The sequence below is a fragment of the Atractosteus spatula genome, chromosome 26, assembly GCF_055471065.1.
Source record: "Atractosteus spatula isolate fAtrSpa1 chromosome 26, fAtrSpa1.hap1, whole genome shotgun sequence".
NCBI classification, from domain to species: domain Eukaryota; kingdom Metazoa; phylum Chordata; class Actinopteri; order Semionotiformes; family Lepisosteidae; genus Atractosteus; species Atractosteus spatula.
The window spans coordinates 483,513-511,317 of NC_142731.1; the positions used below are offsets into that span (position 1 = coordinate 483,513).

Genomic DNA, 27,805 nt, shown 5'->3' on the forward strand with positions numbered 1-27,805 from the left:
CCAGTTTCATACTCCCACAATCCTTTGCCTCTTGTTCTTGGTATAAAATTCCACATAGTTCCCACATGTGTCCTCTGGTTTGGGTTTCACTGTTTATTCTGAGGAAATGCAGTGGGTTGCAGCTGCCTTCATGTAATGAGAAAGCTGTTGTTCCACGAGCAGCATGAGGATGTGTGTTGTGGTGTCGTCAGTGAAGGACGACCCTGCAGTGGTGAGCTAGCTGCATTCCTAGGTTCATGACAGTTTTCAACAGCTCTCAGTTGCATTTGAAAAAACGCTTGGCGATGTGGTGGCTGGACATCAAACCTATGCTCACAACTATACCACCAACACACGCAGTGGTGAGCTACAGAAGTCATCATGGACCTATCTCCTCCTCCTCCCGTCTTGCCTGGGCAAGAGCTCTTGTCTGGACACAGACCAACATGGCAGCCTGCTGGACAGCCCACCCCTTAACTTCTTATGGTTTTTACACTATTCTGTGCTTACGCCACCAGTCGGTGATCCAGAGGACATGAATGCACTGCAGGAGAGCACAGACGGGCCTCTTCACCCACGCAGACCAAGGGTGATTATAGAAACACCACGCAGATCGCGCCCCAGGAATTAAAACCCAGGGCTGCAGTGCAGAGTGGGAATAATGCTCACCACTGCACCATCGCCTCTTCGAATTCTTAATTCTGTAAAATAACTCTTTTGTTCTTTGATTATAATTTTACTCACACTGTTCCAAGTCGAGCCCTAGAAGTTTTCATTAGTGACATAAAAGCGGTGTTCAGCATTTTCTCTTTTTCTTTGTGATGATGTAACTGCCACTTAGACCATTTAATCGTGTTCTCAGTAGTAATCGGGGAGCCGCTATTTAATCCTTAAAGTGAGTAGACGAAATACAAAAGAACATGAACAACCTGCAACCGAACAAAGTATTTTTTGTTAACAAGCTAATAAACTCCAACATATATAGTTAATATAATAAGATGTTAATAAGTTAACACTCTTTTGCAATACTAAAATCTTTTTTTGCCCGTTAATATTTTGCTTGACAGGTTCACCTATTTTAGCTAATTACAGTATTTATTACTGGATGAATTCTGACATATAAAGTTTCACATATAATTATTTTATGTTTTTAATTTAATGGATATGAAAACATCGAAAAATAAAATAACATTAAAGTTGTATAAAAGTATTTTTGAACAGGCAGTTCAGTGGCCGCCATGATCTTCTTACGTCATTTACTCCGCGCAGGGTCCTTCCTCTCTGCTCGTCGCAGCGGGTGAGGGCGCAAGTGAAACGCATTGAGAGCAACACGCACCGGATTGAAGAAACATTGGCGAAAATAAAGGCAGTACTGTCTTAAACAACGTGTATACGAAGGTGAGGTTACAGTTATTTTAAAGATGTCCGTAGTAAGAACAAGTCGACGACTCGCGTTTAACACAAATGTTGAGGGAAAGCGGCAAATCATTACCGACTGATAGTTTTCAGACATTTGAATGAACATATAATAAACGCATTTTCATCTAAAGTTTGTTAATGATGCACACGTCGTCCAGGCAAATGGAGTTACTGTAATAGTTCCCGATTAGCATCAGATTTTTAAAATTGGTTCCCAAATTAGCCACGTTGTTCAGTACCAAACCTCTTTAAGATCAGCTTTACAGACATTCAATGGGGAGCTCAATTCTTTTGCACATTTAACATTTTTTTTGGTCTATATGTTAAAGTGCAAAAATAAAAGGATAATAGTTTACTATCCCTACAGTCAAGCTGGAGTTCTGGTGTGAAGTCAGACAAGAAATGCTCTGGTAATAGAAAATAAAGAAGGTGGAAGGTCCGTGTTTAGGATGAAGGTTGTTTACACTTGTAGCTTTATGTGCAGCAGTTCAGTAAACCTGTAGCTGAAAAGCAGGAATGACCCATTCTGTCGTACCTTTCATACCGTTGTGGGACGCAGTTTGGTTAGACGTGACTGAACTTCAAGAGAAAGCAGAATCTTAATAAACCGGCCAGACCTTTACAGCAACTGCAGACGGTCCTGGTGTTCTGAGACACCCCTAATCCGTTAGAAACTGGCGAAAAAATAAAGTTTAGAGAGTGGTTCCATTTGTGAATTTTATGGGTGATTTCAAACACCCCATGCACGTTGGGGTTTCATTGAAAATAGTTTAGAGTTCTGGGATTAAGAATAGTAATTATTACTATAAATCAGATTTGATGCAATGATACTGTGAATTAAGCAAACAACTATTTTCCAAGTGCAGATAAGATCACTTTATTAGCTATATACAATTTCTTGCATTAGGAATTCATCTTTTTGCATACCCCAGCTTGCTCTCCATGAGAAACAGACACAGACAGGGAGAGAAGCTTGGGGTCAGAGCGCAGGGTCAGCCATTTATACAGCAGAGTAGGATTCTTCTGCCAGCCGTGGGATTTGAACTGGCAACCTTTCAGCCACAGGCGCAGATCCTGAGCCACAGAGCCACCACTCCGAGGAATGGTCTTTGTTTGTTTGTTGTGCTTTTTTCTTTGACTTTTCCACGTGTGAATTTGGCTATGAAGTAGAACCAGGGCAGTGTATTTCTGAGCCCACTTAGGGCTTTTGATTGATTTTTTCCTCCCACAGATTGTTCCAGCATGGAGACCGACCTGTATGACGAGTTTGGGAACTACATCGGCCCAGAGCTGGACTCTGACGATGACGACGACTTGGACAGGGACGAGCGAGATGCGGAGGAGGTAACAGGCTAGCTGCTGCTCCTGCTCTGCTCTGTGCCCGGAGGAGATGGAGGAATGCGGCGCTTGAGCAGAGGCACAGAGTGTGGCACGCCCCTGTGTTTTTTCCTAATGTCCGGCGGCGCGGGTTCTCCGCTGCGCTCATCTTGTCCATCTGTCCGTCTGTCCGCCCAGGCCGACGAGGACGACGACGAGGAGCCGGCCGACCCCGACGAGGAGACCCCCGGGATGGAGGTGGTGCTGCACGAGGACAAGAAGTACTACCCGACGGCGGAGGAGGTGTACGGCCCCGAGGTGGAGACCATTGTCCAGGAGGAGGACACACAGCCGCTCACAGGTCAGGGGCCGCTGCGGTGCTGTCGCTCTGTGTTCGCAGTGGCCTCTCTCACTGAGCAAGCGTTCCCTTCTGACGGGTTTCCATTGCAGTCTGTTGAAATCGCTTCATATTATTAAAGAATCCAAAATTCGACCATTTCTGATTTCGCTTGTAGGTTGTAAGGTTTTCAGACATACCAAAATAATTTCCGTCCCTGCTTTAAGATGGCAACATTGTTTTTTATTTCCTTTTTCTGCACTGCAGCTTGAAAAAGCGGTGTGAGGTGAATTACATCTGGTTTTGCTGTGAGTTGGAATGTAGCTCTTACAGAAATGGGAGAAAGAGCACCTGTGAATTTGTGCACAGAGGGGTCCAGGTTAACGTAATTTTGTGACTTGAACGGCCTGTGTGAGATTCAGAGATGTATGTTATAACCTTTAGATTAATTCATTTACTGATAAATTGGCTAATGTAAAGCACTTTTATGTCTAGTAATTTAGTCTCCCGTTTTGATTTTCTGCCTCTGAACATTTTTTATTATTGTTAAGCACTCATAAATGAGAATGTCTGTCATTTAATTATGCAGTTTCTTTTTAGAACAATTCTGGAAATGGAGTAATAAAGATTATGTACTTTGTGCGTGTGTAGGAAAGCATTGATTAACAAGTTACTTGAACTGTGAATTTCCTCTTCTCTCCTTCCCCCTAGAGCCCATCATTAAACCTGTCAGGACAAAGAAGTTCACGCTGATGGAGCAGGAACTGCCCTCCACCGTATATGACATGGAGTGAGTCTCTCAGATTACACCAGTTTCATTCAGGTCAACAGGCTCTGGTCTTGTGTAATGGCAGTCGAATGAACATGAATGCTTATTGTGCTGAGGAAGTCTAGCCTCTGCTCCAGCAGTCTGGCAGCTGATTCCAGACTCCCACCACACTTCGTGTAACGAAGTGTCGTATTTTTCACTTGTTCCTGAATCCTCGTTTCCTGCTAAAGTAGTCCTCTGGGTTGACATTGTCATTGCTTGTGAGAGTTTTAAGTCCCTCTGTCTGAATTCCCCTTGTAGCTCTGTTGAAGGCTAAACATTTCAGTTCCTCATCTTCCTTTGTGCAGGTTTCTAGCCGATCTGATGGACAGTCCAGAGCTGATCCGAAATGTCACACTTTGCGGACACCTGCATCATGGCAAAGTAAGTCTAATGTTGGTTGGCAGTTTCCCTCCTGATGGGCAAGGTCCTCAGGGAAATGCAGTTTACCTGTAACTCGTCTGCATCAGTGAGCAACATGCTGAATAGAGTCCATCTTTCTGAAGGATACGTGCTTCTATATGCAGCATTTCAAGCTTGTTTTTCACCTTTGCAGTAGTATAATCAGGTCGTGATTTAAGACTTGGCCGAGGTCCACAGTAATTCATTGGTTATGGAGCACAAGGCTCAGGCACGTTTCCGAGCTCCGTGTGGGGAGTGAGAGTGCCCTGGCGGGACTGGCCAGTGCTGGTGTGTGATGGCCTGCTGTCTGTGTCCCCAGACCTGCTTCGTGGACTGTCTCATCGAGCAGACGCACCCCGAGATCCGCAAGCGCGATGACATGGATGTGAGTATTCAGACACAAGTGGGAGGCTTATAGAGATTCGCTTTTATTTACTTTCTCATTAATATTTTAATTTTTTAGCATTGCTGCCTTGCAGCACTGGGGCCTTGGGTTCATTTCCTGGGGTGCTTTCTGTGTGGAGTTTGCATGTTTCCCCTGTGTTTGTGAGGGTTTCCTCCCACAGTCGACATGCTGGCAGGTTAATTGGCTTCTGGCAAACTGGCCTGGTGTGAGTGTGTCTCTCTGCCAGCGATGATCCTGGCATCCTGTGCAGGCTTGCCCCGTCTTGCGGCTATTGCTTCTCACGATGAGGCTCCAACTCCCCCATGACCCTGTATTGGATAGATTAGAAAATAGATAAATGTTGGAAAATTGCAGTATGTCTCATGACCTGTGTTTATTTTATACACCCTTATTGCCAAGTCCTTAAATGACATCCTTAACGTAGGAGGTGATTGTACACAGAGTCGTCACCATTTTCACCTATTTTTACAGGAATAATTATTATTTTCTCTGTTGCAGCTTCGGTACACTGACATCCTCTTCACAGAACAGGAGGTAAGGAGAAAACCTGTACGAATTCCATCCTTTCCATTTAGGAATGGAAAATCATACTGCATGCAGAGTTCTGGGTAGTGTGTAGATACTACGATTTTCCTAGTTGCTCTAAATCGTGAGTAGTTTTATACTTGTGCAGGAGGGTTAAACATTTTCTGTTAAGGCTCAGTTGATCAACTACACAACTTTTCACCAGATTTTGAGCTCTATTGAACACTTAGTCAAGTTAATCAATATTGTACTTATGTAGCGTCTTTTAGGTGCTGTTCAGTTTTCAGGCTTCATAAACTGGAATGTTGATGCTGTTGATAAATTGCCAGGCCCTAGCTTGCCTGCCGGAAAGAGGACAGTTGGTGGAATCTGTGGGACGTTGATCCTGTGTGCGGGTTTGTTTCTGTAGAGAGGAGTGGGCATCAAGAGCACTCCGGTCACAATGGTGCTGCCAGACTCCAGGGGCAAGTCCTACCTGTTCAACATCATGGACACTCCAGGTACACCTGGGAGCCAGATGGGAGAGATTGGGCTCAGGCATGGGGTGAAACTGCCTGTAACCACAGATACATTTATCAGATCCTATTATTGTACTATTGTACAATAGTATTGGTGTGAGTAGTCATCTGATGTTTGAGCCATGTAGCTCTACTTGTCTTCTGCACCTTGAAACTGCTCATGCTAACTACAAGTCTGGGAACACAGGCATGGCATATTCCATTTTAAAACATTAGGTTTTAGGACTACAGCACCTGTTGATTTGTTGATTTGATTAATTATTTTCAAAGCATTTATTATTAGGCATTTACAATTGTTATCCTTATTAGTATTCATTCATCTAAAGCTGTTTAGCATGTGGATCTCACCTTTGTTCTCCAATTAGTAAATTTTATTGCATTTTTTCAAGATAAAGTTCAGAAATTGCTCCATAGATACTGAGATACTGCACAGAACCTGTGTGGGAATCCTGTCACTGTGATCCAGTACGTTTTTTCAGTCCTTTGAGTCCTGGTACCCTGGACAGGCTGGCGTTCAGTATTAGAACGAACTAAAGCAGTCGATTCATTAATCCAGTCCAGACAGTTCTTCAGTATTCCCAGGATGTCATCTTAATAATTCAGCCGCTCAGTTTGTTTGAGACAAGCCCTGCGACTTTGTTTCTGATGTCTTGAATATGTGATCTCTCCCTGTTCCAGGCCATGTGAACTTCTCTGATGAAGTGACCTCAGGAATCCGCATCTCCGATGGCATCGTGCTCTTTATTGATGCTGCAGAAGGAGTGAGTCATCTGCCCAGGATAGTTTCTGTTACTATATTTTCATGCAGGATGTGCCGACATGAAAGTAATAAGAAAAAAACAGTAGTTAAAGGTTATTTGTGCGCATTGCGTTAGATCTTATCCATGTTCTCTCTGCTGCTGTTGGAATCCCGGCTATGACGGCCCTTTCAGCAAGACTCTGTGTGCTCGCTGTGCAGGTGATGCTGAACACGGAGCGGCTGATCAAGCACGCCGTGCAGGAGCGCCTGGCCGTCACCGTCTGTATCAACAAGATCGACCGGCTCATAGTGGAGCTCAAGCTGCCGCCCACCGACGCCTACTACAAGCTGAGGCACATCGTGGACGAGGTCAACGGCCTGCTGAGGTGCGGCCACTGAACCCGGCTCCCGGAGGGCAGCCTGCGGCTCTCCTGTTTTCTCCCCCCCGGCCTGGGTGCAGTCAGCCACGCTGACACAGCTGTACTCTCCTAGGGCTAGGTGGCTTGTAAAATGGGGTGGAGAAGAGAAAATACTTTTTTTTTTAAATCCTGATTTTTAGTTACTACCTGGTAAACAGTGCACCTAGGCTTAACTCCATTGTTGGAGCACAAGGAGTTAAAAATGCAATTCTACCAAATTCAGTCTGATTTTTCAAGTAATCTGTTTTTTGCTGACGCACATGAAAGCTTGTTTTTTTTTTTAAATGATTTGATTGTTTTCTCCCCTGTCTCAGCATGTACACCACTGATGAGAACCTAATGGTGTCCCCACTGCTGGGCAACGTGTGTTTCGCCAGCTCACAGTACAGCATCTGCTTCACGCTGGGCTCTTTCGCCAAGATCTACGCCGACACCTACGGTGAGCCACACTTTTCCACCCCCACTGCCTGCGGAGCTCAGGCCAGTGACCCCAGATCTCTGGGCCACAGGGTCATCAGCTCTCACATCCTCATGTGTCATATGCTTTCCTGCACTTACGTGAAAGCTGAGGCTTCATGCCATGGTTTTATAATAAGACTATTTTGCCAGTGGCCTGAGGCTGTAACGTGCTGTTGGCTGTGTAAAGATGGAAGGGATGTGTGACTGTTGTCCACGTTGAATTGCTCTTCTCCCAGTCCTGCTGCTCAGCTGCTGAGCTTATCTGTTTCTTGTTTTTTGTTTCAAGGGGATATCAACTACACAGAGTTCGCCAAGAGGCTCTGGGGGGACGTTTACTTCAATCCCAAAACGTGAGTGCAAACAGCTGGTCCTCACATCCTGTTTGTAGGCGGTGGTCTGGGTGATGGGAACTGCACGGCCCGGAGCAGACTGCAGCCGAATGGGTTCTCCTTGGATGCACAGAGAAATGAGACTGTTTGCAATTAACTGAGGAGTCTAACTGTGATCTTAGAAGTCCAATCTCCACATTACTACTACAAAGCTATGAGTCTTTTTGTATTTAAATCGCTGCCCAGCATTTCAAGTTAGAAGTAACATTGTTTGGCCTTTGAGTAAGCCTCAGCCTTACAAGGAAAGATGATGACTGGCTATTTCTCCTTTTTTGTTTTTGATGAGTCAGTAATCCTGACTATTTTTGCATAGTTGCGTGTCTTTCTCGATTAAATTGGTAGCAGTTGAGAGAGCTCGGGGCCTTGAGGAACATTCACAGGCTCACAGTCAATGTGCCTTCTGTTTCACTGATCTGTATTTCGTGCTCTTCAGGAGGAGGTTCACCAAGAAAGCTCCCAGCAGCAACTCTCAGCGCAGCTTTGTGGAGTTTGTACTGGAGCCACTGTATAAAATACTGTCTCAGGTGAGAGCACACTGCTGGGGATGGGGGGGGATTGTGCTGTTTCGCTCTTGCAGTACTGGATCCTGCCTGAAGATGGAGGTCTTGTGTTTTTTTGGGGGGTGAGAATGAAAACCTCATTCTGCAGCGGGTTGCCCTTCAGGTGTGCTTCTAGTCTTCCTCGGCTTTGATGCACATGTCTGCTCCTGGTCCATGTGAAAAGTGCTGATGTCCATAATACTTCCAGGATTCAGCCTTCAGAATTGCTAGTGCTGATGCTATTATCAAGCAGCTTGAAGCTGAAGATAGCATGTCAGCTAGACAGGCGTCCTGGCTGTCTGCTGTAACGGTGCTCCTGCGGCAGGTGGTGGGCGACGTGGACACCTCTCTGCCCCGGGTGCTGGACGAGCTGGGGATCCACCTGACCAAGGAGGAGCTGAAGCTCAACATCCGGCCGCTGCTGCGCCTCGTCTGCAACCGCTTCTTCGGGGAGTTCACAGGTACGGCGCTCTGACCCCCCGCCCCCTCCCCCTGCTGATGATGGTTCTCCGACCCCCCGCCCCCTCCACCTGCTGGTGCTGGTGCACTGACCCCCCCCTCCCCCTGCTGGTGCCATATTCATTCTGAACTGTCAGTGTTAGTGCAGCGGTTCTCTTTTACTTTAAAACAGAGCTGTGTTTTGAAGTCCCGAGTTTGTAGATTGTGACTGAATTTAATGTATTTTGTGTTTAAATGTCTGTGTTTTTTTGTAAAGTTCTATTAAAAGAATTGACATATGCATTTTGGCATGATCTGTAATTTGCCCGTCGTAAGTTTTTCTTGTTCTCTTCCTGTGCTAGGCTTTGTGGACATGTGTGTGCAGCACATCCCTTCACCACAGGGTGGCGCCAAAAACAAGATTGAGCACAGCTACACTGGGGGCCTGGACTCTGACCTGGGGGAGGCTATGGCAGAGTGTGACCCTGACGTAAGTGCGGTGGAATAAACTGGGCGCCTGAGAGAGTTATAAAGTGTGATTATGGAGCAATTGAGGCGTGTCAGACTGTGATCATGTCTGTGCAGTGAGGGGTCTGGACTGGTGCCGGGACGCAGTGCGTTACAGGGTGTCTGAGCTGTGAGGGGCTCTGGGACGCAGTGTGTTACAGGGTGTCTGTGCTGTGAGGGGCGCTGGGACGCAGTGTGTTACAGGGTGTCTGAGCTGTGAGGGGCGCTGGGACGCAGTGTGTTACAGGGTGTCTGAGCTGTGAGGGGCTCCGGGACGCAGTGTGTTACAGGGTGTCTGAGCTGTGAGGGGCTCTGGGACGTAGTGCGTTACAGGGTGTCTGAGCTGTGAGGGGCTCTGGGACGCAGTGCGTTACAGGGTGTCTGAGCTGTGAGGGGCGCTGGGACGCAGTGCGTTACAGGGTGTCTGAGCTGTGAGGGGCGCTGGGACGCAGTGCGTTACAGGGTGTCTGAGCTGTGAGGGGCGCTGGGACGCAGTGCGTTACAGGGTGTCTGAGCTGTGAGGGGCTCTGGGACGCAGTGCGTTACAGGGTGTCTGAGCTGTGAGGGGCGCTGGGACGCAGTGCGTTACAGGGTGTCTGAGCTGTGAGGGGCGCTGGGACGCAGTGCGTTACAGGGTGTCTGTGCTGTGAGGGGCGCTGGGACGCAGTGCGTTACAGGGTGTCTGAGCTGTGAGGGGCGCTGGGACGCAGTGCGTTACAGGGTGTCTGAGCTGTGAGGGGCGCTGGGACGCAGTGCGTTACAGGGTGTCTGAGCTGTGAGGGGCGCTGGGACGCAGTGCGTTACAGGGTGTCTGAGCTGTGAGGGGCGCTGGGACGCAGTGCGTTACAGGGTGTCTGAGCTGTGAGGGGCGCTGGGACGCAGTGTGTTACAGGGTGTCTGAGCTGTGAGGGGCTCTGGGACGCAGTGTGTTACAGGGTGTCTGAGCTGTGAGGGGCGCTGGGACGCAGTGTGTTACAGGGTGTCTGAGCTGTGAGGGGCGCTGGGACGCAGTGTGTTACAGGGTGTCTGAGCTGTGAGGGGCGCTGGGACGCAGTGTGTTACAGGGTGTCTGAGCTGTGAGGGGCGCTGGGACGCAGTGTGTTACAGGGTGTCTGAGCTGTGAGGGGCGCTGGGACGCAGTGTGTTACAGGGTGTCTGAGCTGTGAGGGGCGCTGGGACGCAGTGTGTTACAGGGTGTCTGAGCTGTGAGGGGCGCTGGGACGCAGTGTGTTACAGGGTGTCTGAGCTGTGAGGGGCGCTGGGACGCAGTGTGTTACAGGGTGTCTGTGCTGTGTCGGCAGGGCCCTCTCATGTGTCACACCACGAAGATGTACAGCACGGAGGACGGGGTCCAGTTCCACGCCTTTGGGAGGGTGCTTAGCGGTACCATCCACGCGGGGCAGCCGGTGAAGGTCCTGGGGGAGAACTACACCTTGGAGGACGAGGAGGACTCTCAGATCTGCACCGTAGGGCGACTCTGGATCTCTGTGGCCAGGTGATGCTCCAGAGCCGCTACTTGAAAGGCACAGCTGGGACTCCAGCATGGCTCTGGGGTCGAATCCAAGAGCCCTGGAGCTTTGAGGCAGCAGTGCCCACCACTGTGCCGCCAACATGCATGTCTTTCAAGTGTTCTGCAAAACTGGATTAATTGCTTACAGGATCCAGCTGTGTTTAAGGAAGTCGAAGTCAGGACAAGACTCCTCCAGCTGTGTGCCCTCTCTCCCTGCCCAGGTACCAGATAGAGGTCAATCGGGTGCCAGCGGGGAACTGGTTGCTGATCGAGGGCTGCGACCAGCCCATCGTCAAGACTGCCACCATCACGGAGCCCCGCGGCAATGAGGATGTGAGACCACCCCGCTGACGCCTCTCTCACCCTCCACACACCACACTCTCTCTCACCCTCCACACACCACACACTCTCACACCACACTCTCTCTCACCCTCCACACTCCACACTCTCTCTCACCCTCCACACACTCTCACACATCACTCTCTCTCACCCTCCACACTCCACACTCTCTCTCACCCTCCACACTCCACACTCTCTCTCACCCTCCACACACTCTCACACATCACTCTCTCACACCCTCCACACACCACACACTCTCACACCCTCCACACACCACACACTCTCACACATCACTCTCTCTCACCCTCCACACACCACACACTCTCACACCCTCCACACACCACACACTCTCACACCCTCCACACACCACACACTCTCACACATCACTCTCTCTCACCCTCCACACACCACACACTCTCACACATCACTCTCTCTCACCCTCCACACACCACACACTCTCACACCCTCCACACACCACACACTCTCACACCCTCCACACACCACACACTCTCACACCCTCCACACACCACACACTCTCACACATCACTCTCTCTCACCCTCCACACACCACACACTCTCACACCCTCCACACACCACACACTCTCACACATCACTCTCTCTCACCCTCCACACACCACACTCTCTCTCACCCTCCACACTCCACACTCTCTCTCACCCTCCAAACACCACACTCTCTCTCACCCTCCACACTCCACACTCTCTCTCACCCTCCACACACCACACTCTCTCTCACCCTCCACACTCCACACTCTCTCTCACCCTCCACACACCACACACTCTCACACCCTCCACACACCACACACTCTCACACCCTCCACACACCACACACTCTCACACATCACTCTCTCTCACCCTCCACACACCACACACTCTCTCACCCTCCACACTCCACACTCTCTCTCACCCTCCCTCATACACTCCATGCCCTGCTCTTCACTCTTCCACCCCAGACCTGCTGTCCCATATTCTTTGGCTGTTAACCAAGTTAAAATAATGCATAGAGCTATAAAATGTTGGAATATTGAGTTTATTTTCCTTAAGAACTTCCTCTGGAGTGGAATGTTCGTTAAGTTGTTTTGAAGACCGACACTCATTACACAAATCTGCAGCATCAGTGTCTTTTGAATTTTCATGAGTCATTGCCGACTCCGGTTTTATTCAAAATTCCCTGATCTGTTTTACTATTTTCTTTTGCAAGCTGTGGGTATTGAGTAGAAAACTAAATATTGACTCGAGCTACTGTACCTCTGGACATCTTTCCTCAGCCAAGACAGTAGCAGCATCCGGGACTGTGGAGTAGAAATTCTCTTTGAAACTTTGTTTTTGGCTCTCAATGAGTGTTTATGCTCCTTATTATTAACTGGTTCACATTTTATTAACAATGCAAGGTTCATAAATATAGAACCCAATATAGCCAAGGTTTAATAAAGCTATATACTCACATTTTGGATTTATGATGCTGAAAGATGTGGTGAAGTGGAGGGACAAAATGCTCCAAGAGTGTCTTCCTAGTGTAGTGGGAATATTCATTAATTTGTATCAAAAGGAATTATTATCCATGTTCCCACTATGTTTTCTATAACACGGTGACTGTGATACTGAATACTGTGGTCAAGTTTTCCAAGTGGCTCCTTGCAAATGCTTTAAAATGCTCTGCTTTTAACAATTTATTCCAATATTTTTTTCCTTTTTTATTGGTCACCCACATTTATGCCACATTCTTTTTTTACATCACATCTTCATCTAAATTTTATTCATAGATTATTTTTTTCAATCTCAGCATCTCCTGTCTTTAATTAACTTGGTGCCCTTTAGCAGCTGTGATTCCCTGCTCTTGCCTACATCAGACTTCTCCATGGAGGGCAGCACTGGAGCTGTCGAAGGTCCCTCTTTAATCTGCTCTCGCTCTTCCCTCAGGCTCAGATCTTTAGGCCGCTGAAGTTCAACACCGCCTCTGTGATTAAAATTGCCGTGGAGCCCGTCAATCCCTCTGAGCTGCCCAAAATGCTGGATGGCCTGAGGAAGGTCAACAAAAGCTATCCCTCGCTCACCACCAAGGTACCCGCTGCTCTGCAGATCTCTGGCCCTCCGTGCAGCGTGCAGGCTCGATTCCTGCTGCACTCCCCAGGACACTCCCAGACACAAACAGTTTGTTTTAATGAAGTACTGGGACCAGAGGTGCCTGGTCTCCTGGAGGGCACTGTGGCAGTTCCACCTGTCAGAATGTAACTGGCTTCTGGCAGCTGGGTGTGTCAGGAAAGCACGTTTTGTCTGGCTCATGTAGTCAGGGCTGTGCCTGCAGACGCAGCATCCTGCTGTGCAAGGTGCTTGTTGTGAAAGTGCGGGTCCTGTCGCTGGGGGAGCAGTGAAATGTCCTGCGGCTCCTGTGGGTCCGTGCTGCTGTGTGACCTCTTGGCGTCCCACAGGTGGAGGAGTCCGGGGAGCACGTGATCCTGGGCACGGGGGAGCTGTACCTGGACTGCGTGATGCATGACCTGCGCAAGATGTACTCTGAGATTGACATCAAGGCAAGTGGCGCTCCCTACAGCCCTGACAGAGGAAGCGCACTGGCTGGGCTGAGCGGTACTGGTCTGAAGAAGCTGTGTGTGGGGGCAGTGGGTCAGGCAGAGAGCTTGTGTGGAGACTCGGTGGGGTTTCTGTCCTTAAGCAGAGTCAGTGGGGTGGGTTGGCCAGGCTGTGTGATGCCTCGCTCTGAAGTCAGAGTGGGAGTCGCTGTGGCTTTGGGGTTAAAAAAGAGGGCCTGTGGGGCAGCTGGGCAGGACTGACCTGTATTAGGTGAGGGAGGCTGGGAGTGCACTGTTATATTACTGTCCTGTCAAACAGGTGGCTGACCCTGTAGTGACCTTCTGTGAGACTGTGGTGGAGACATCGTCCCTGAAGTGTTTTGCTGAAACGCCAAACAAAAAGTGAGCGTCTTACTCTCATCATTTAGACCCACTGTAGCCTTTGGTACAATAACCCGCTGAAGTAATAATAAGGGTTTTAACTGCTTTTAGACTTATGCCTGTTTCTTAAAATAATATTGATTTTAGCTGCTTGAATATTTTGTTTTTGTGTTCTTTCACTTCTGAGTCCTGCTCATACCCTGCTAACTCTACCTCTCATAAGAAGAAATTCTAAATGTTTTTTGTAACAGCGGGATGAAGCTGTTTAAGAAAATACTTCAGAAACCACATAAATAACCACAAAAACTGTGCAGCTTGAGATGAGAACTGTTTCTTTTAATAGTTTAAAGTTTGAGAGAAGAAATCACCTGGGAGTGAAAGATGTACACTGTGCCTTCTGCTACGAGACTGTTGAGCAGAGAATGAGTTTTAAAACAGTTTTATTGTTTTATTTTCCACCCCGTAGGAACAAGATCACAATGATTGCAGAACCCCTGGAGAAGGGGTTGGCAGAAGACATTGAGAATGAAGTTGTACAGATCTCCTGGAACAGGTAACTGGAATAAAAATGTGGTATCTTTGTTGCTTCATGTTCAGGTCCGTCAGTTACAACAGTGAGCACTCTCGCTGAACACATAGGAATGCTTTGCAAAGCCTCACATATGTGTTTTTGCCATAAAGCTTTCAACAGCAAACAATAAACCAAGCCATGCTGCCCCATACTGTAGTGTTTGTCTTGTCTCTGTGTGCTGGGCATTTCATTCAAGTAGATGATAACAGTGTATTATGCTTTTAGCAGGAGTACAACAGAACTAATCTGCAGCATGCTGTTTTGTCTATATAACATTTTCTGGGAGTCAACATCAGTTCTGCTCTTTCCTTGAGACCTGTCTGAAGAGCCTGCCAATTGCCGACCACCATTAATAAGCGAACCTATTATGAATCATGTGGCCGTATGTGGTCATGCGATAGGCTCACCTGAGCGATCAGGAGAGCAAGTCTGTCCTGCTGTTCTGCTGACATGTTCTGGTGTATTTTCTCCAGAAAGAAGCTTGGAGAGTTCTTCCAGACCAAGTATGACTGGGATCTGCTGGCTGCCCGTTCCATCTGGGCATTTGGGCCTGATGCCACAGGACCCAACATCCTGGTAGATGATACTCTCCCATCAGAGGTGAGGATACTTTACCTCAACAGGGCTGCATTACAGCTGCGTGTGGCTCTGCATCATTGCTCAGGACTAAAATTGATATTGATCTAAAATAGTGAACTCCCCTGTTGTCTGCACATGAAAGGCCCTAGAATCCTGCTACTGGTGCTTAGTTCTCAATCACAGGGACTCAAAACTCAGAGGAAGGGATTTATGGAACTTTGTTAAAGTGGCAGGAAGAGCTTCTCAAATCAGTTTGTAAACAGGTGGCTGAAAGGCATTCTGCACTTATACCCTGTCTTACCTTGGTATTAATGCCTCTCAGCCTTGATGTTTTTCCAAGAGTCTTATTGCATGTGAATAGAGTTCATGAACGTCTTTTGACAGCGTTTGGTTTTCTACTGCTGGTACAAGAGAATGCATGCCTGTGTTTGTCTCTGTGCAGGTGGACAAGGCCTTGCTGGGCTCAGTGAAGGACAGCATCGTCCAGGGCTTCCAGTGGGGCACCAGGGAGGGGCCGTTGTGTGATGAGCGTGAGTACAGTCCCTCTGCTGCCCTGTCTGTCTGCTGCTTTGTCTCCTCTACAGACCGTGTGGTTGTGCCAGGCATGCAGGACAGAGTCCCCCTTGCAGCCTGTGTGGACTCGGGTGTTACAGTGCACACAGTTCTTTGCGGTTGTTGGTTCAGTTGTCAAGCCAATATCGAGACTTCGGTAAAAAGCAAGTGATCTCCCTAAAACCTTGTTATTCCTCAGATCTGCTGGCCTTCACCTCCTGTTGTTGTCTTCCTCAGCCATTCGCAACGTAAAGTTCAAGATCCTGGACGCGGTGATCGCTCAGGAGCCGCTGCACCGGGGAGGAGGGCAGATCATCCCCACGGCGCGCCGGGTGGTGTACTCGGCCTTCCTCATGGTACAGCCAGCAAGCACTCCTCGTCTCCGTCAGCCTTCTGTCAGCGCTGCCCAGCATGCCCTTCCCTCCCGCGCCTGCCCAGCATGCCCTTTCCTTATTGTTGGAGTCTTCAGTTAGGAAACTTCAGGTTTACAGAATGATGGGGACCACTGTTGATATTAATGTCGATCGTGGTTTTATTCAAGATCTATTGCCAAGACATTTTTAAGAAAATAAGCACAATTTGATATTGTGCACCTTGAACAGGGCACATTGAAATTAAAAATGGCATTGATCTGCAGTGTGATAATGTGTACCTCTGCAGAAAAGGTGTTATTCTGTAGGTTTCTGCCAGAGTTTTGTTCCTCAGCCTTCTTGGTGACTGATGCAGGAAGTACTGCACCAATCCAGCACATCTGAAGGTGCTGGTGCTGCTCTGGTTTGTGCTTGATGTTTTATTCTGTGTGTTGAGGCTGGTTGTTTCACTGTAGCAGGGCTGTGTAATTATAATTTGCCGATATCTGATCCAGCCACCTCCATCCTCTCTCTCCTCCCAGGCTACCCCTCGACTGATGGAGCCCTACTACTTTGTGGAGGTGCAGGCCCCAGCCGACTGTGTGTCCGCTGTGTACACCGTCCTGGCCCGCAGGAGGTAATCATTTGCAATAGGCAACTGTTTTCACCTCTCCCACTATGGAGTTAGTTGCTAATTTAATGTAGCGCATCCCCCGCCGGTCATTCAGTAACTGTCCTCTGGTTTGGGCAGAGAACCAACGTGTCTATTTCTGCTGCGATCGGAAAAAGGAAGGGACACTTGTGATTAGATTTATCTAAATGTGTATTTCAGCCTGCAAGCTGATTCACACTCCTTGGTCTTGTGCTATCTGGGCTCTGGGCTGTTCTGTATGAACGTCATTGTCCATCACCTCCCTTCAGTCCGAAGCACAGCATCGCATTTCATGGTGCAAATAACAGAGTCCTGTCAGGGTAACAGCAGCACTTACTTGAGCCCCATCACAAAACTGTAGATGACCTGGCTGTACTGTACTGGATAGCACTGGCTTATATTCTTGATTGTGTTCCACTTGAGAAAACACGTGTATTGACAGCAATGTTCTATTACAGCTGGTGCACAGAGGGGGCACACTGTCCTTATTGTTCATCAGCAGGCATGGCAGCAGCCTGAGAATACCTATAAAAATGCACTTCTTGGATATCTTTACCCTGGTCATCAGTGGCTTGAAGGTTAGATCAGCTACCCAGGAACAAAATAAAGTTCTTCCTTACCCTAGTTCATTTGAGAATGATAAATATTACAAAAGTGTTCTTCCTTCACCTGTGAAGTTTTGTCCATGTGCTGCCCATTTCAGGGCTGTCCTGTCCCCATCCTGCCATGGATGCTGGGCCTCCAGTACCAAGACTGGGCAGTCCTGCACTGTTCTGTCCTAGAATCAGCTAAACTATGTTGGGCTACTGTACTGCTTGCTGACGTTTCTGTCGGTTCTGTCTGGTTTCGGTGTGTTCAGCTGCTTAAACTGTGAGCCCCTGTGATTACGAGTGTTCGAGGTCAGCTGTGTATGAGGTTGAGGGATTTGGCATGAATATCTTTAAGATTCCTGCATCAGCTTCTGGTGTCATATAGGATTGTCTTCAAAGTCCTTCTCCTGACCTACAAAACACTAAACAATCAGGCTCCTTCCTATCGTAAAGATTTGCTGAGCTGTTATGTTCCATTCTGACAGCTCTTTAAATTCTGCTTTACTGTGTTCCCATGACATGCCGCAATACACAAGGCTATACAGAAATCGGCCTAGCCTGTGAAATACTTTCTCCAAGACTGTACTGTTCTCCCAGTCTGTTTTAAAAAGCTTCCTAACAGAAGTGCAGAAGTGCTCATATTTATTTTTAACATGTTCTGCTTGTGTACTGTTGATGTTACCTCCACTGTACAACACTTTGAGATGTCTTGACAGCAAAGGCGCCTTATAAGATGCCTGTTTATCTCTTCTTTGCAAGCCAGAAGCAGACTGTAAAAGCATTGTGTGGTTCTCCTGCTCTGCACTGTCACTGGCCAGGCGTGCGAGACTGCGCAGGCTTGGTGACGTCTTGTTCTCGTGTGTCTGACGCTGTTTCCTTTCTCGGTGTGTGGGTGTACAGAGGTCACGTGACCCAGGACGCGCCGATCCCTGGCTCCCCCCTCTACACCATCAAGGCCTTCATCCCAGCCATCGACTCCTTTGGCTTCGAGACGGACCTGCGCACCCACACCCAGGGCCAGGCCTTCGCGCTGTCCGTCTTCCACCACTGGCAGGTAGGACACCTGGGGGGTGCGGGCCGGTTAGACAGGTCTGCCGGTTAGGTGTTTGGGTTAGACAGCAGGCCTCTCTCGGGCATTGGCACCCCTGTGGTGCCTGCAGTGCTGTCTGTGAGGTACACCCCTCTCCTCCAGTTGGCACTCACCCTGCAGGGTGGGGCTGTGCTGCCTGTGACGAGAGGCTCGAAGGTGGGAGGGTCAGAGAGATGTGCCCGCACTTCCTCCTTCTCCCGTGTGCGGTCACAGGGTTCATAACCACGAGCCAAAGCCTGAAGAGCACGCGACTGGCTCTTCTAAATATAAAAAACAGAGGCATCTTTAGAGACCAGGAGACACTGGGCAAAGGTGCGTGGATCCCCAGTTTTGAGTGTGGCTCTCACCCTTGGTGGTTGTGTGAGAGCACTGTGGGGTTGCGTTCTCCCCTCTGTGGGGACGCACCTGTGCGCTCGAGGGTGAGGTGCACAGGCTGCTGACCCATGCGATCATGCCTCTGGTCCAAAGTGGACTGAATTGACGTGATGCTGGATAAGCGACTCCTGCTGGGTATATTAATATCTCCGCTGTGTTGGCAAGCTTCTCTGCCTGGGGGCACTTCTGGGTGCTGACGGCTCTATTTCCTCTGAGCGTCGCCTTTGCCCTCCTGTGTCACGCTGGGGCCGTTTGTAACAATGGTTGAAGATTTGCAAAAGGTTTCCCCACTGTTTCCTGTAGTGGCGGGAAGCAGAGCTCTGAGCACAGTGGTGCTGTTTTCCCCGTGCTTGAGTGAGAAGACAGTCAGACGGCTGCTCTCACCCGCTGAGCCCAGGCCACTGTCCACTCTGTCAGCCTTCTGTCATTGACATGTCTGACTACAACTTTGCAATTCATCTTTATTTATGATTATCATGAGCATCTGATTTGGAAGGCTGGTATGATTTGCTGATAGGTATTGTTGTTTTTTACCAAATCGCTTCGACAGAACCAATTCACTCAAAAGTACTTGTTACAAAATGTTTGCGGCACGAAATGCCCTTTTCTTGCTTGGCATCTTTAAACTCTGCTGCACTTTACTATGAAGACGTGGATCCCTGGACAAATGGCTTCTGGGCAAATCTTACAAGAGGGGTTTGAAATCTGAAACACCCTACAGAAGTGAGAAAAAATATCTGAATCTGCTGGTAGGCTGTGAAAGAAATGTCATGGTCTTGTAGATCAGTGTTTGACTGACGAGCAGATAAAGTTCATGTGCTGCTGTAAAGGTTATTTTTCACCTTGGTGCCAAGAACATGTTTTCATGTCCTCTGAGGGACAGGTTACTTTGACAATGGGCATGGAGCTGTCTGTCATCTGTGCACAGCTCTGTTACCAGTCATCTGTGTTTTTCTCTGTGTCTCAGATTGTGCCCGGCGACCCCTTGGATAAAAGCATTGTGATCCGGCCCCTGGAGCCCCAGCCTGCCCCTCACCTGGCCCGTGAATTCATGATCAAGACCCGTCGGCGCAAGGTGAGCGATAGGAGAGACCGCCCCCCCCCCACTCCTCCTCTCCCTCGTTCACAATCCTTTCCCTCTCGTGCCGGCCGAGGTCGCCCTCTGTTAATCTAATGGAATTCGGGCTGAGCCTCGGAGGACATCTGAAGAGCTGTTCCCCGTGTGCGGAAGAAACTCATGAGCTCATGGAAAGTCCCCTCGCGGGGTTCAGTCCGGACTCGGTTATCTGATCCAGGTTTTCGCTGCAGACCACTGTGATCTCAGTATGTGTGTCTGTAGATCTAAGCAATGGCGCCCTCTGTGTGAAATTAATTTTGTAGAGCTCATTTGTGGTTGTTTGCTCGGGGGGTAGAGTGTTGCTTACACAGAGAAGGGGTCTGATTGTCCGGGAGGCGTGGCGCGGCTCTGCAAGGTGACGGCTGCTCCTCTCTCCGCAGGGCCTGAGCGAGGACGTCAGCATCAGCAAGTTCTTCGACGACCCCATGTTGCTGGAGCTGGCCAAGCAGGATGTGGTGCTCAACTATCCCATGTAATGGCTCGGGGCGTCGGGACCCTTTCTGCCCCGAGCGCCGGAGGAGCACGCGTGCGCCCCGTCCCGTGGCCGAGAGCTCACCTCCGCCAGCTGTCCCGTGGGACGTCCTGCGAGGGTGTGCTGGGTGTGCTGGGCCTGCCGGCAGCTCCTCACTTTCTGTTGTGGGCTGCGGCCGCAGACATGACAGCTCCCATCTCCTCACAGCTCGCGCCCTGACGCTTCCCAGCTTTCTGTAGATTTCTCTGAATTTGTTTAGCAGAATGATACTGAACATCTTGTCAATAAAATGCATTTCTCAGGTTCCTTACCAGTTATGATCAACACTGAAAAACATCGGGCCCCCATCGGCTGAGATGTGTTTTCAGTATTGAATAAGAATTGAAAGACTCGGTTCCAGGGTGACTAATTCTTAAGTCACTTTTCAAAGAAATTGGATAAACCTTCAGCTTGTAGTTAGACCAATGTTAAAGCTTTCATGATTTTCCTATAGTTCCAGTCTGTTCACGGTGGCAGAGTGACAGTATTCTGTCTCCTTTCCAGCACCAGACAGTGACTTCAGCCTTCAGTATCATGGGAGCTGATTAGGGCAGCCAGTAAGACTCCTGATTCACAGCCCTTGGATCCATTTCAAGTCATGCATGAGCCAGCTATCCCGAGATTTTCCCTGCTTGGAGTTCGCGTTTTGGATGTTTGAAATTGCGTCTCAGCTTCATCAGTAGTTTGTACAGCTGATGAAATCTGAGGTGGTTCAGATTGCTGTCCAGTGAGAGTCCTGCCTGTTTTCTCTAGCTAATTCCTTATATAGGCCACCCTGAACTGTGAGAAGGTTTCCAATGCAGTGCGATAGTCTGTTTTTGTATACATATAAGAAATCAAAGTTTGTAGAAATGTTGGGAGGTGGTTGTTTTTACTATTTTGTATTGTTTCAGGTTTCTGACGTGCTGTACAAGTCTAAATAAAATCTCCGCCTGTTTTTCAACTCGCCTTTTTTTTTCTCCACCCATAACCGTCAGCCAAGTCCAATCAGTGGAAGTAAACGCAGAATCGAGCTGAGCGTGGCTGTTTATAGTCGGTCTGGACATTTCCCAGGCTGGCTTTCCCAGGAAATGACAGGACTGTGGCTGGAGCCTCTGAACTCGGGGCTCCTGTTAGTAGAAATAGCAGATCCAAGGCAAGCGAAACATCCTCACAGTCCAAGAAAAGGACGCCTGGTTTGTTCAAGGTCAGGGAACGGTTATTAGCTATGTGTGCATGTATACTTGAGGAATGTTTTGATCTGCTTCGGTAATGATCTCAAGCACAGGGAACTTCTGGAAATGGAGTGGTTAAGCAGAGACCTGGGTGGCTCATAGCCCTCCCTGAAAGCTCACAGTTGCAGTAGTATGACATTTCCACTCATCTGTACTCAGAGATACTGTAAGTAACCTTTTCCTGATCTGTGCTTCTCTACCACTTTGTCCTTGACCTTTTTCAAAAGCTCCTTGGTCTTCTTGGTTGGTTGTCATAATACTGTGAGTTGTGGCTTAAAATTGAATTGGAGATTTCCAATTGGGTGCCCTGTGATGTGCCCTGCCCTGCACCCATTTGCTGGGATCCGGCTCCCTTGAGACCCAGAAGAAGAGGTTAGAAAAAGAAGAGATTAACTCCTAACTGAAGGAATTTAGAGACAAATTAATTTTACTCAGGGGTTAAACTTTGTTTACACAGAGACTGATTCACTCATTTGGGATCTTTCAATCTACTCGTTTGCACCTGAATGGATTTTTAGTTTCCTTAACAAAGAGGGTGAAAATACTTATATAATGGAAGTGTCGTAATTGCAAGGTCAGTAAAAAGATGTGGAAGCTTTGTAGGGAGTGAATACTGAAAACCAGGAAAGGATTCAGAAAACGGAGCATTGGTGGTCTTCGGGATATCTTTCCAATTACAATATCCTTCTGTAATATCCAGATGTTTTGAGATTGCACAGCTGCAAACCTCTGGCCTATGTGCTTCTTCCCAGGAGCAGGAGGATTTAAAAAAGACTCATTTCCGCAGCAGACAGGCTCTGGAGCTGCACGTCCAGGGCCTCTGCTCCTCGTCCGCAGGGACGGGCCCGTACTGTACACTGCTGAAGCCCCTCAGGATACTGACCTGCCGTGTGACCTGAGGGGGCTGTGGACTTGTTTCCCAGAGGAGACGTGGACTCGTTGTTCCCACACGCTGCCCGGAAGCCTGGAAGAGGGAGTCTTGCTGTGTGAGTAAGCCTGCGAGAGAAGCCTCTTTGGCTTCTAAATTGTCATTTATGTCTTCCATTTTCAAAAACACATTTAGGCAGCTGGAGACTCTGTACTGTCCTTCATATTCAAGAGCAAGGCCTAGCCACCACCGGTCCTCACTATAGCTTGGCTTTAAAGCAGTACTGGGATTTGTTTGGCGAGGAAGTGAGGATGGACTGTGCCCATCTGGCAACCATGGAGCCCTTGTCCTTACTCTCGCAGGAGCGGTCAGTCGATTGCACTCCACCTCCATGAAGCAATGAAGCGGCTGACCCAGGAACAGTCTCTCAGATCTGGATCATAGACCTTCACACATGCCTGTTGTTAGTTAAATTGTGCCGATACAAAAAATTGCTAGAAACATTACCAGTTGTCTTACATGAAACTAATTCAAAAAAAAGAAGACGGATATCTCTGACTTTCCAGCTGTAGGGTTTCTGTCATCATGAGTGACAGTTTATCCGCAGGCAGACACAGCCTGAGCGACCGGCCCAAGATCTGTCCTCAGGTCCTGATAACCGGGCTTCTGTACCACATTGAACACCTGTGAAAAGCTGGTCCCCTAAAAAGCTGCTATGTTTCTCCTTGTAGGGCCAGATCGGACCACCCAGATTTGATAATTAAATATGATCAATTAACATTTTATAGCAGACTCAAAGCAAGTCATTTTATAGATCTGAAAACAAGTTTACAGGAGCGCAGAGAGTTCCAGACTAAGGTCATGACCTTGGCGTGCTGGTAAGAAACGATCAAGCAGAAGGTCAGGCACTTGCTGACTCTTCCAGAACTCCCTGTGGTGGTGAGCTGACAAGGGTGGGGCGGAGGAGACTCGGGAGTTGTTATGCAATTGAATTAGCTGAGCCTTATCCAAGGTGACACACGATGGGTACAATATTACTGTACAAGCAATTTCAGCTCGCGCGAGTGCGATAGTGTTAGAATTTTACTGAGGTGAAGAGATTGGCTTTCCCTTCATACAAGAGCGAGGTTGAGTTATCAAGGTGTGATTGTGTCCTTGGGTTTGTGATATAGTGTTTGGGCTGAGAAACACATTCATAAACGGGGAATACGGAGTGAAACATAATGGACAGAATTGCCTACAAATATTGCAGTGCAAACTGAAGGTTACTGCCCATCCACACCCAGGCTTGCAGGCAGCTTTTATAGGGGAACAGCAAGTGAGCTGAGTGTGAGGATCAAGGACAGTGAGCAGTGTGGGGGGGGGGGGCTGCTGTGTTGATTGAATTCTGTCTCTGTGCTCTGTGCTGGGGCCTGAGCAGGATGATGTGTCTCCACTTGGTGGAGAGGCAGGAGGCCCGTTTGTGTTTGGCAGAGAAGCCGGAGCACAGACAGAGGGAGGAGTGGAAGGGAGAGCTGTGGAGTATGCGCTCCTGGCGTTGATCTGTTTTTGTGTGATCTGTGGAGGGAGGGGGGTTGCCATTTTGCTTCCCATCTCTCTGTTGCCCACATGTGGCTCTGGGCAGCCATGCTGATCGCAGCAGTGCAAGCAGAGCTGAACGGAGCCTGGAGCTGCGAGTGCAATCTGTGGACCTTTGCTATATATAGCCAGGGACAGTCGCTGCCAGGATCAGGCTGCTGTGGCTCTCCTGACTCAGAGTCTGTGTCACTGAGGTCCCGAGTCGGCAGCGAAACAGGAGGCAGAGGACACAGGTGGAAACCACTGGGGAGCGTGTTCGAAACTTGTGAGAATCAGCCACGAGAACCGCAGACGGGAGGCTTCCGAGGTCGATGTCTTTCTGCCATTAGCGTGCTGGAGCTCAAGTGGATGTGAATCACGCTTTTGTGCAGAAACGTGCAATGATTGGTGTGCACAATTTCACAATGTGAAATTTCTCTCACTTGTAATGGCTCCTCTATTCTCCCTTCCCAGCTCCAACACAGATCCCTGTTGTCCAGAAACTAAGAATTAGAGCAGAATCACCTGGGAGAAGGTTTGTGCAGATTCATTTCCATTCGATTGCTCTTTTTATAAACACCTCAATGGGTGAAGCTGTCTGAGACAGAGCTGACCAGTATGTGAGCTGTGCACACTGAGCACTGTCCTTGCAAACAGACTGCTGAACAAGTTCACTTTGATGACAGCCTTGGCTCTGGTTTCAGGCAAGGGTGTACAGTTATTCCACTTTCAATAACTTCCAAGATATAAAAGAGGGACTTTAATTTTTAATTCTGTTGCTTAGTTAAAAGGTTAATGTGACTATTTTTAATTGCACCTTTCTCTTAGTCCATAATACATTTCCCAGACTCCAGATTTTAGTGGAGTAAATTTTGCACCACAGGGACAGTGGAAAGGTTATTGGGTGTTTGTTAAAGCTTGCCTTTGTTTTTAGGGTGTCAGACTGGATCTTAGTCTGACTTTGGGGTCTGACTGAGCAACCAGCCCTGCCTTCTGAGTCTTCTGATCCTCCCCGGAGCCTCCTTACAGAACTAATGAGTCCTGATCTGCCCAGAGGCCCTGATTTCTGACAAGGTCGCAATCCGGGGTGACATGACTCTCTGCATTAAGGACAAGGGCACAGTGCTAAATCAGTCTGACTGGGGAACAGCCTGGGACCATGCCTTCCTAACGAGAGAGGATCTAACGAGAGAGGATAGGGCCGTGGCTTTGAATTTGCCCATGTAAGCAAGTTCACAGTCAGATCAGTTTTATGGGCTGCTTCCTTTTGAGGTTCCAGCCCTGTAGTGACAGGCTGCCTGACAAAACACAAGCTTGTTCTGGAGATTGAAAAGACAAATCGGAAGACAAACGTCAGTCTTGTGCCTTCATATCAAGCGCAGAGAACTTGTAGGGCTTTTGAGACAGCGCTCACCTCTGGGAAACTAACATCAAAATTTGTAAATGATTTTCTGCTAGGGGTTAATGAGAATCGAACATCTGTGAGCCTCCAAGACAAATTGGTTACTTTTAGCTTTAATGTTTCGCCTTCAAACTGCTTGCCATACAGTAACAGAGAGGGATAGAGATCGTCTGTAATTATCGTTTGGAATAACAATGGACAGCAGTCATAGAGTGTACATGTCAAGTGCATGAAAAAAGGTGTCTGTGTTTTTACATTATTTTAATGTCAAATGTGTTAAGTAGTTGACAGCTTTATTTTACATTTTCCTAATTGTTTACTTTTCCTAAACAAAAAGTTAGAAGTGAAGTGCACTAAAAATGGGAACAAAAATCAAATCTGATAATCCCCAATTTATGTGTTTTTAAAACATTTTAGAGATTTGTAATAGTCATGTTTTTAAGAACAGTTTTAATACTCCTCTTTATCACCCTTGGTCCGGTGCCGTGCTCTCAGTTCTCCAGGAAGGGGTGAGAGGCGTGATAATTCCGTGACCATGTGAGCCGTCCAGTCACCTGACGTGTTCACAAGCCCTACAATGTCCAGCACAAATCTGGCCTCCAAAAGAGGAGCTCAGACCCCCAGCAAACCACCCCGGCACTTTTCTGTGTGGAGTCTGCATGTTCTTCAGTGTGCGTGTCCTCCGAATTCCCAGATACGGCAGTGTTAAAGTGACACTGGTGTGGTGCAGGAATGCCAACTCCGCGGCGATATGATTCGCAAGAGACCCCCTGTGTGACGAGCCGAGCCGAGCCGAACCGAACTCCCTGAACAGAGGTGGGTTTGCACTACGAAGCTCGCGTACGTGAGTCAGTTCGGATTAATTCAAACGGCCTCGGACACAGATATTACCTCAATACAGTACTCTCCTCTGCAGGTGAAGAGTGGCGACAGCAAACTCAAACCTTTTACTGGCGTTACAGCCAAGAAATGTGTATTTGTGAAAATGAGATATGAATAATAAGTACGATATAATATACGTTCTGTTTTTGGTTAATTACGTGCATAAATGCGATCGTATTGTAACAAAAACATACTGCTTTTATAGCACAATTTTTTCCAGTGACTATAACTACTAGTTAATTTCAAGGTCCTTTCAGAGTGAAAAGTAATTAATTGGCTATCGCTTTGAGGTAAAAACTGCATGAAGTCTACGACCCAGTGAGCTCAGACTCCTTGTGATTGTTGGAGACCTTTCACTCAGTCTGTGCTTTCGAGCTCCTGTCGGTCTTTGAGGTTTTCTTCAGTGTGCAAAATGCTGCTCAATTGAATTCAAATCTGTTCTGGAGACGGACGTGGCCAGTTGCGATTTTCCACTAAAATAACTATATTGTGACTTCTGAAAGGCACTGCGCGTTGAATACATTTCAAAGTTTGGAGCAAAAGTTTCTGAGAACGTCGTGTTTCCGGACTCTGGAGGAGAAGAACTGGTGTCGGGAGCTTAATTTATTGGTATTTATAAAACATTTCGTACTTACAGGCATATAGGTTTTAAAATCGAATAGAACAACAAACGCATGCTTTAAAAGGGACGTGTTGTGTGCGTATCTGCATTGGAAGCTCAAGAGTTCGGCTCAAAACAGTTCTTAGCGCCCAGCCGGCCTCTCGCCTGTGTCGCGCTGCGGCGCTGTGGCTGCAGAGCTCGGAGCCAGGCGCTCGGGAGCAGCCGAGTCCGAGGGGACGGGGGCGCGCCCAGCGCTCCGGGAGCGCGCCGCCAGTCGGCGGGGCTCTGCGGGCGCGGCGGCGGCGCGTTGCCACGGTGCCTCAGCGCCACGGACGGTCGGACACGGAGCCGTTTCGCGCAGCGTCGGCGAGCGGAGAGGCGGCGTGAAGCACCCGAGGCAGGAGACCGGGAGCTGGGGGCCGGCGGGCGGTGTGTCGGCTTTAAGCGCCCCCGTGGGGATGGAGAGTGCGGGCAGCCGGGCGGCGGAGCAGCGACACGCCGAGCCCGGCAGCCCCACGGCAGCCCCGGGGAGCGGATAGGGAGGCGGCAGGGCGGACCGGCGCTTACCCCGGACCCGGACCCGGACCGGAACCGCGGCTCGGCCGAGGCGACTCGCCTCCGAGACGCTCAAACGAAACTGGATAAAAAGTCAACGGAAATCGGTCAAAGTAAGGAAAGATACCAGAAGGGAACTTATATTTCTGTTGGTTGGCTGGTTTTCCCACATCGCCTGGAAGTTAACGGACGGGACCGGCGCCCCGGGGGTAAGAGCCGCGCGCGGAGCAGCTGCCCACTCGGGTCCGTACACGCGTGGGGTCCACTCGCCCCCACGCAGCGCAGCCCCTAACTTTCAGCCTTGCGCGTTTCGAAGTAGTCACAAAACGGCACATGTTATCGCGGGGGTGGGGGATAATCTA

At 48.7% G+C, this 27,805-nt stretch overlaps 2 protein-coding genes across 2 annotated transcripts in view; both read left to right on the forward strand.

Moving 5' to 3' along the window:
* The first annotated feature begins 1,255 nt into the window (after positions 1-1,255).
* Positions 1,256-21,307, forward strand: eftud2 (elongation factor Tu GTP binding domain containing 2). Its single transcript, XM_088906479.1, has 28 exons — positions 1,256-1,377; positions 2,630-2,742; positions 2,914-3,076; positions 3,764-3,842; positions 4,169-4,244; positions 4,582-4,647; positions 5,167-5,202; positions 5,603-5,693; positions 6,390-6,472; positions 6,670-6,836; positions 7,184-7,308; positions 7,615-7,678; positions 8,151-8,241; positions 8,582-8,717; positions 9,057-9,184; positions 10,503-10,696; positions 10,933-11,044; positions 12,989-13,129; positions 13,498-13,599; positions 13,916-13,998; positions 14,444-14,530; positions 15,022-15,148; positions 15,570-15,657; positions 15,917-16,035; positions 16,572-16,666; positions 18,172-18,325; positions 19,704-19,811; positions 20,234-21,307. The coding sequence occupies exons 2-28, from the start codon at positions 2,641-2,643 to the stop codon at positions 20,327-20,329; spliced, it is 2,913 nt and encodes a 970-aa protein (XP_088762605.1). The 5' UTR covers positions 1,256-1,377; positions 2,630-2,640; the 3' UTR covers positions 20,330-21,307.
* Positions 21,308-27,526: 6,219 nt separating this feature from the next.
* gjc1 (gap junction protein gamma 1) overlaps positions 27,527-27,805 on the forward strand; it is a 29,915-nt gene continuing 29,636 nt past the window's right edge. The window contains exon 1 of the mRNA XM_088906489.1: positions 27,527-27,652. The gene's annotated coding sequence lies outside the window, so the exon portion shown is untranslated. The remainder of the gene's footprint in view (positions 27,653-27,805) is intronic.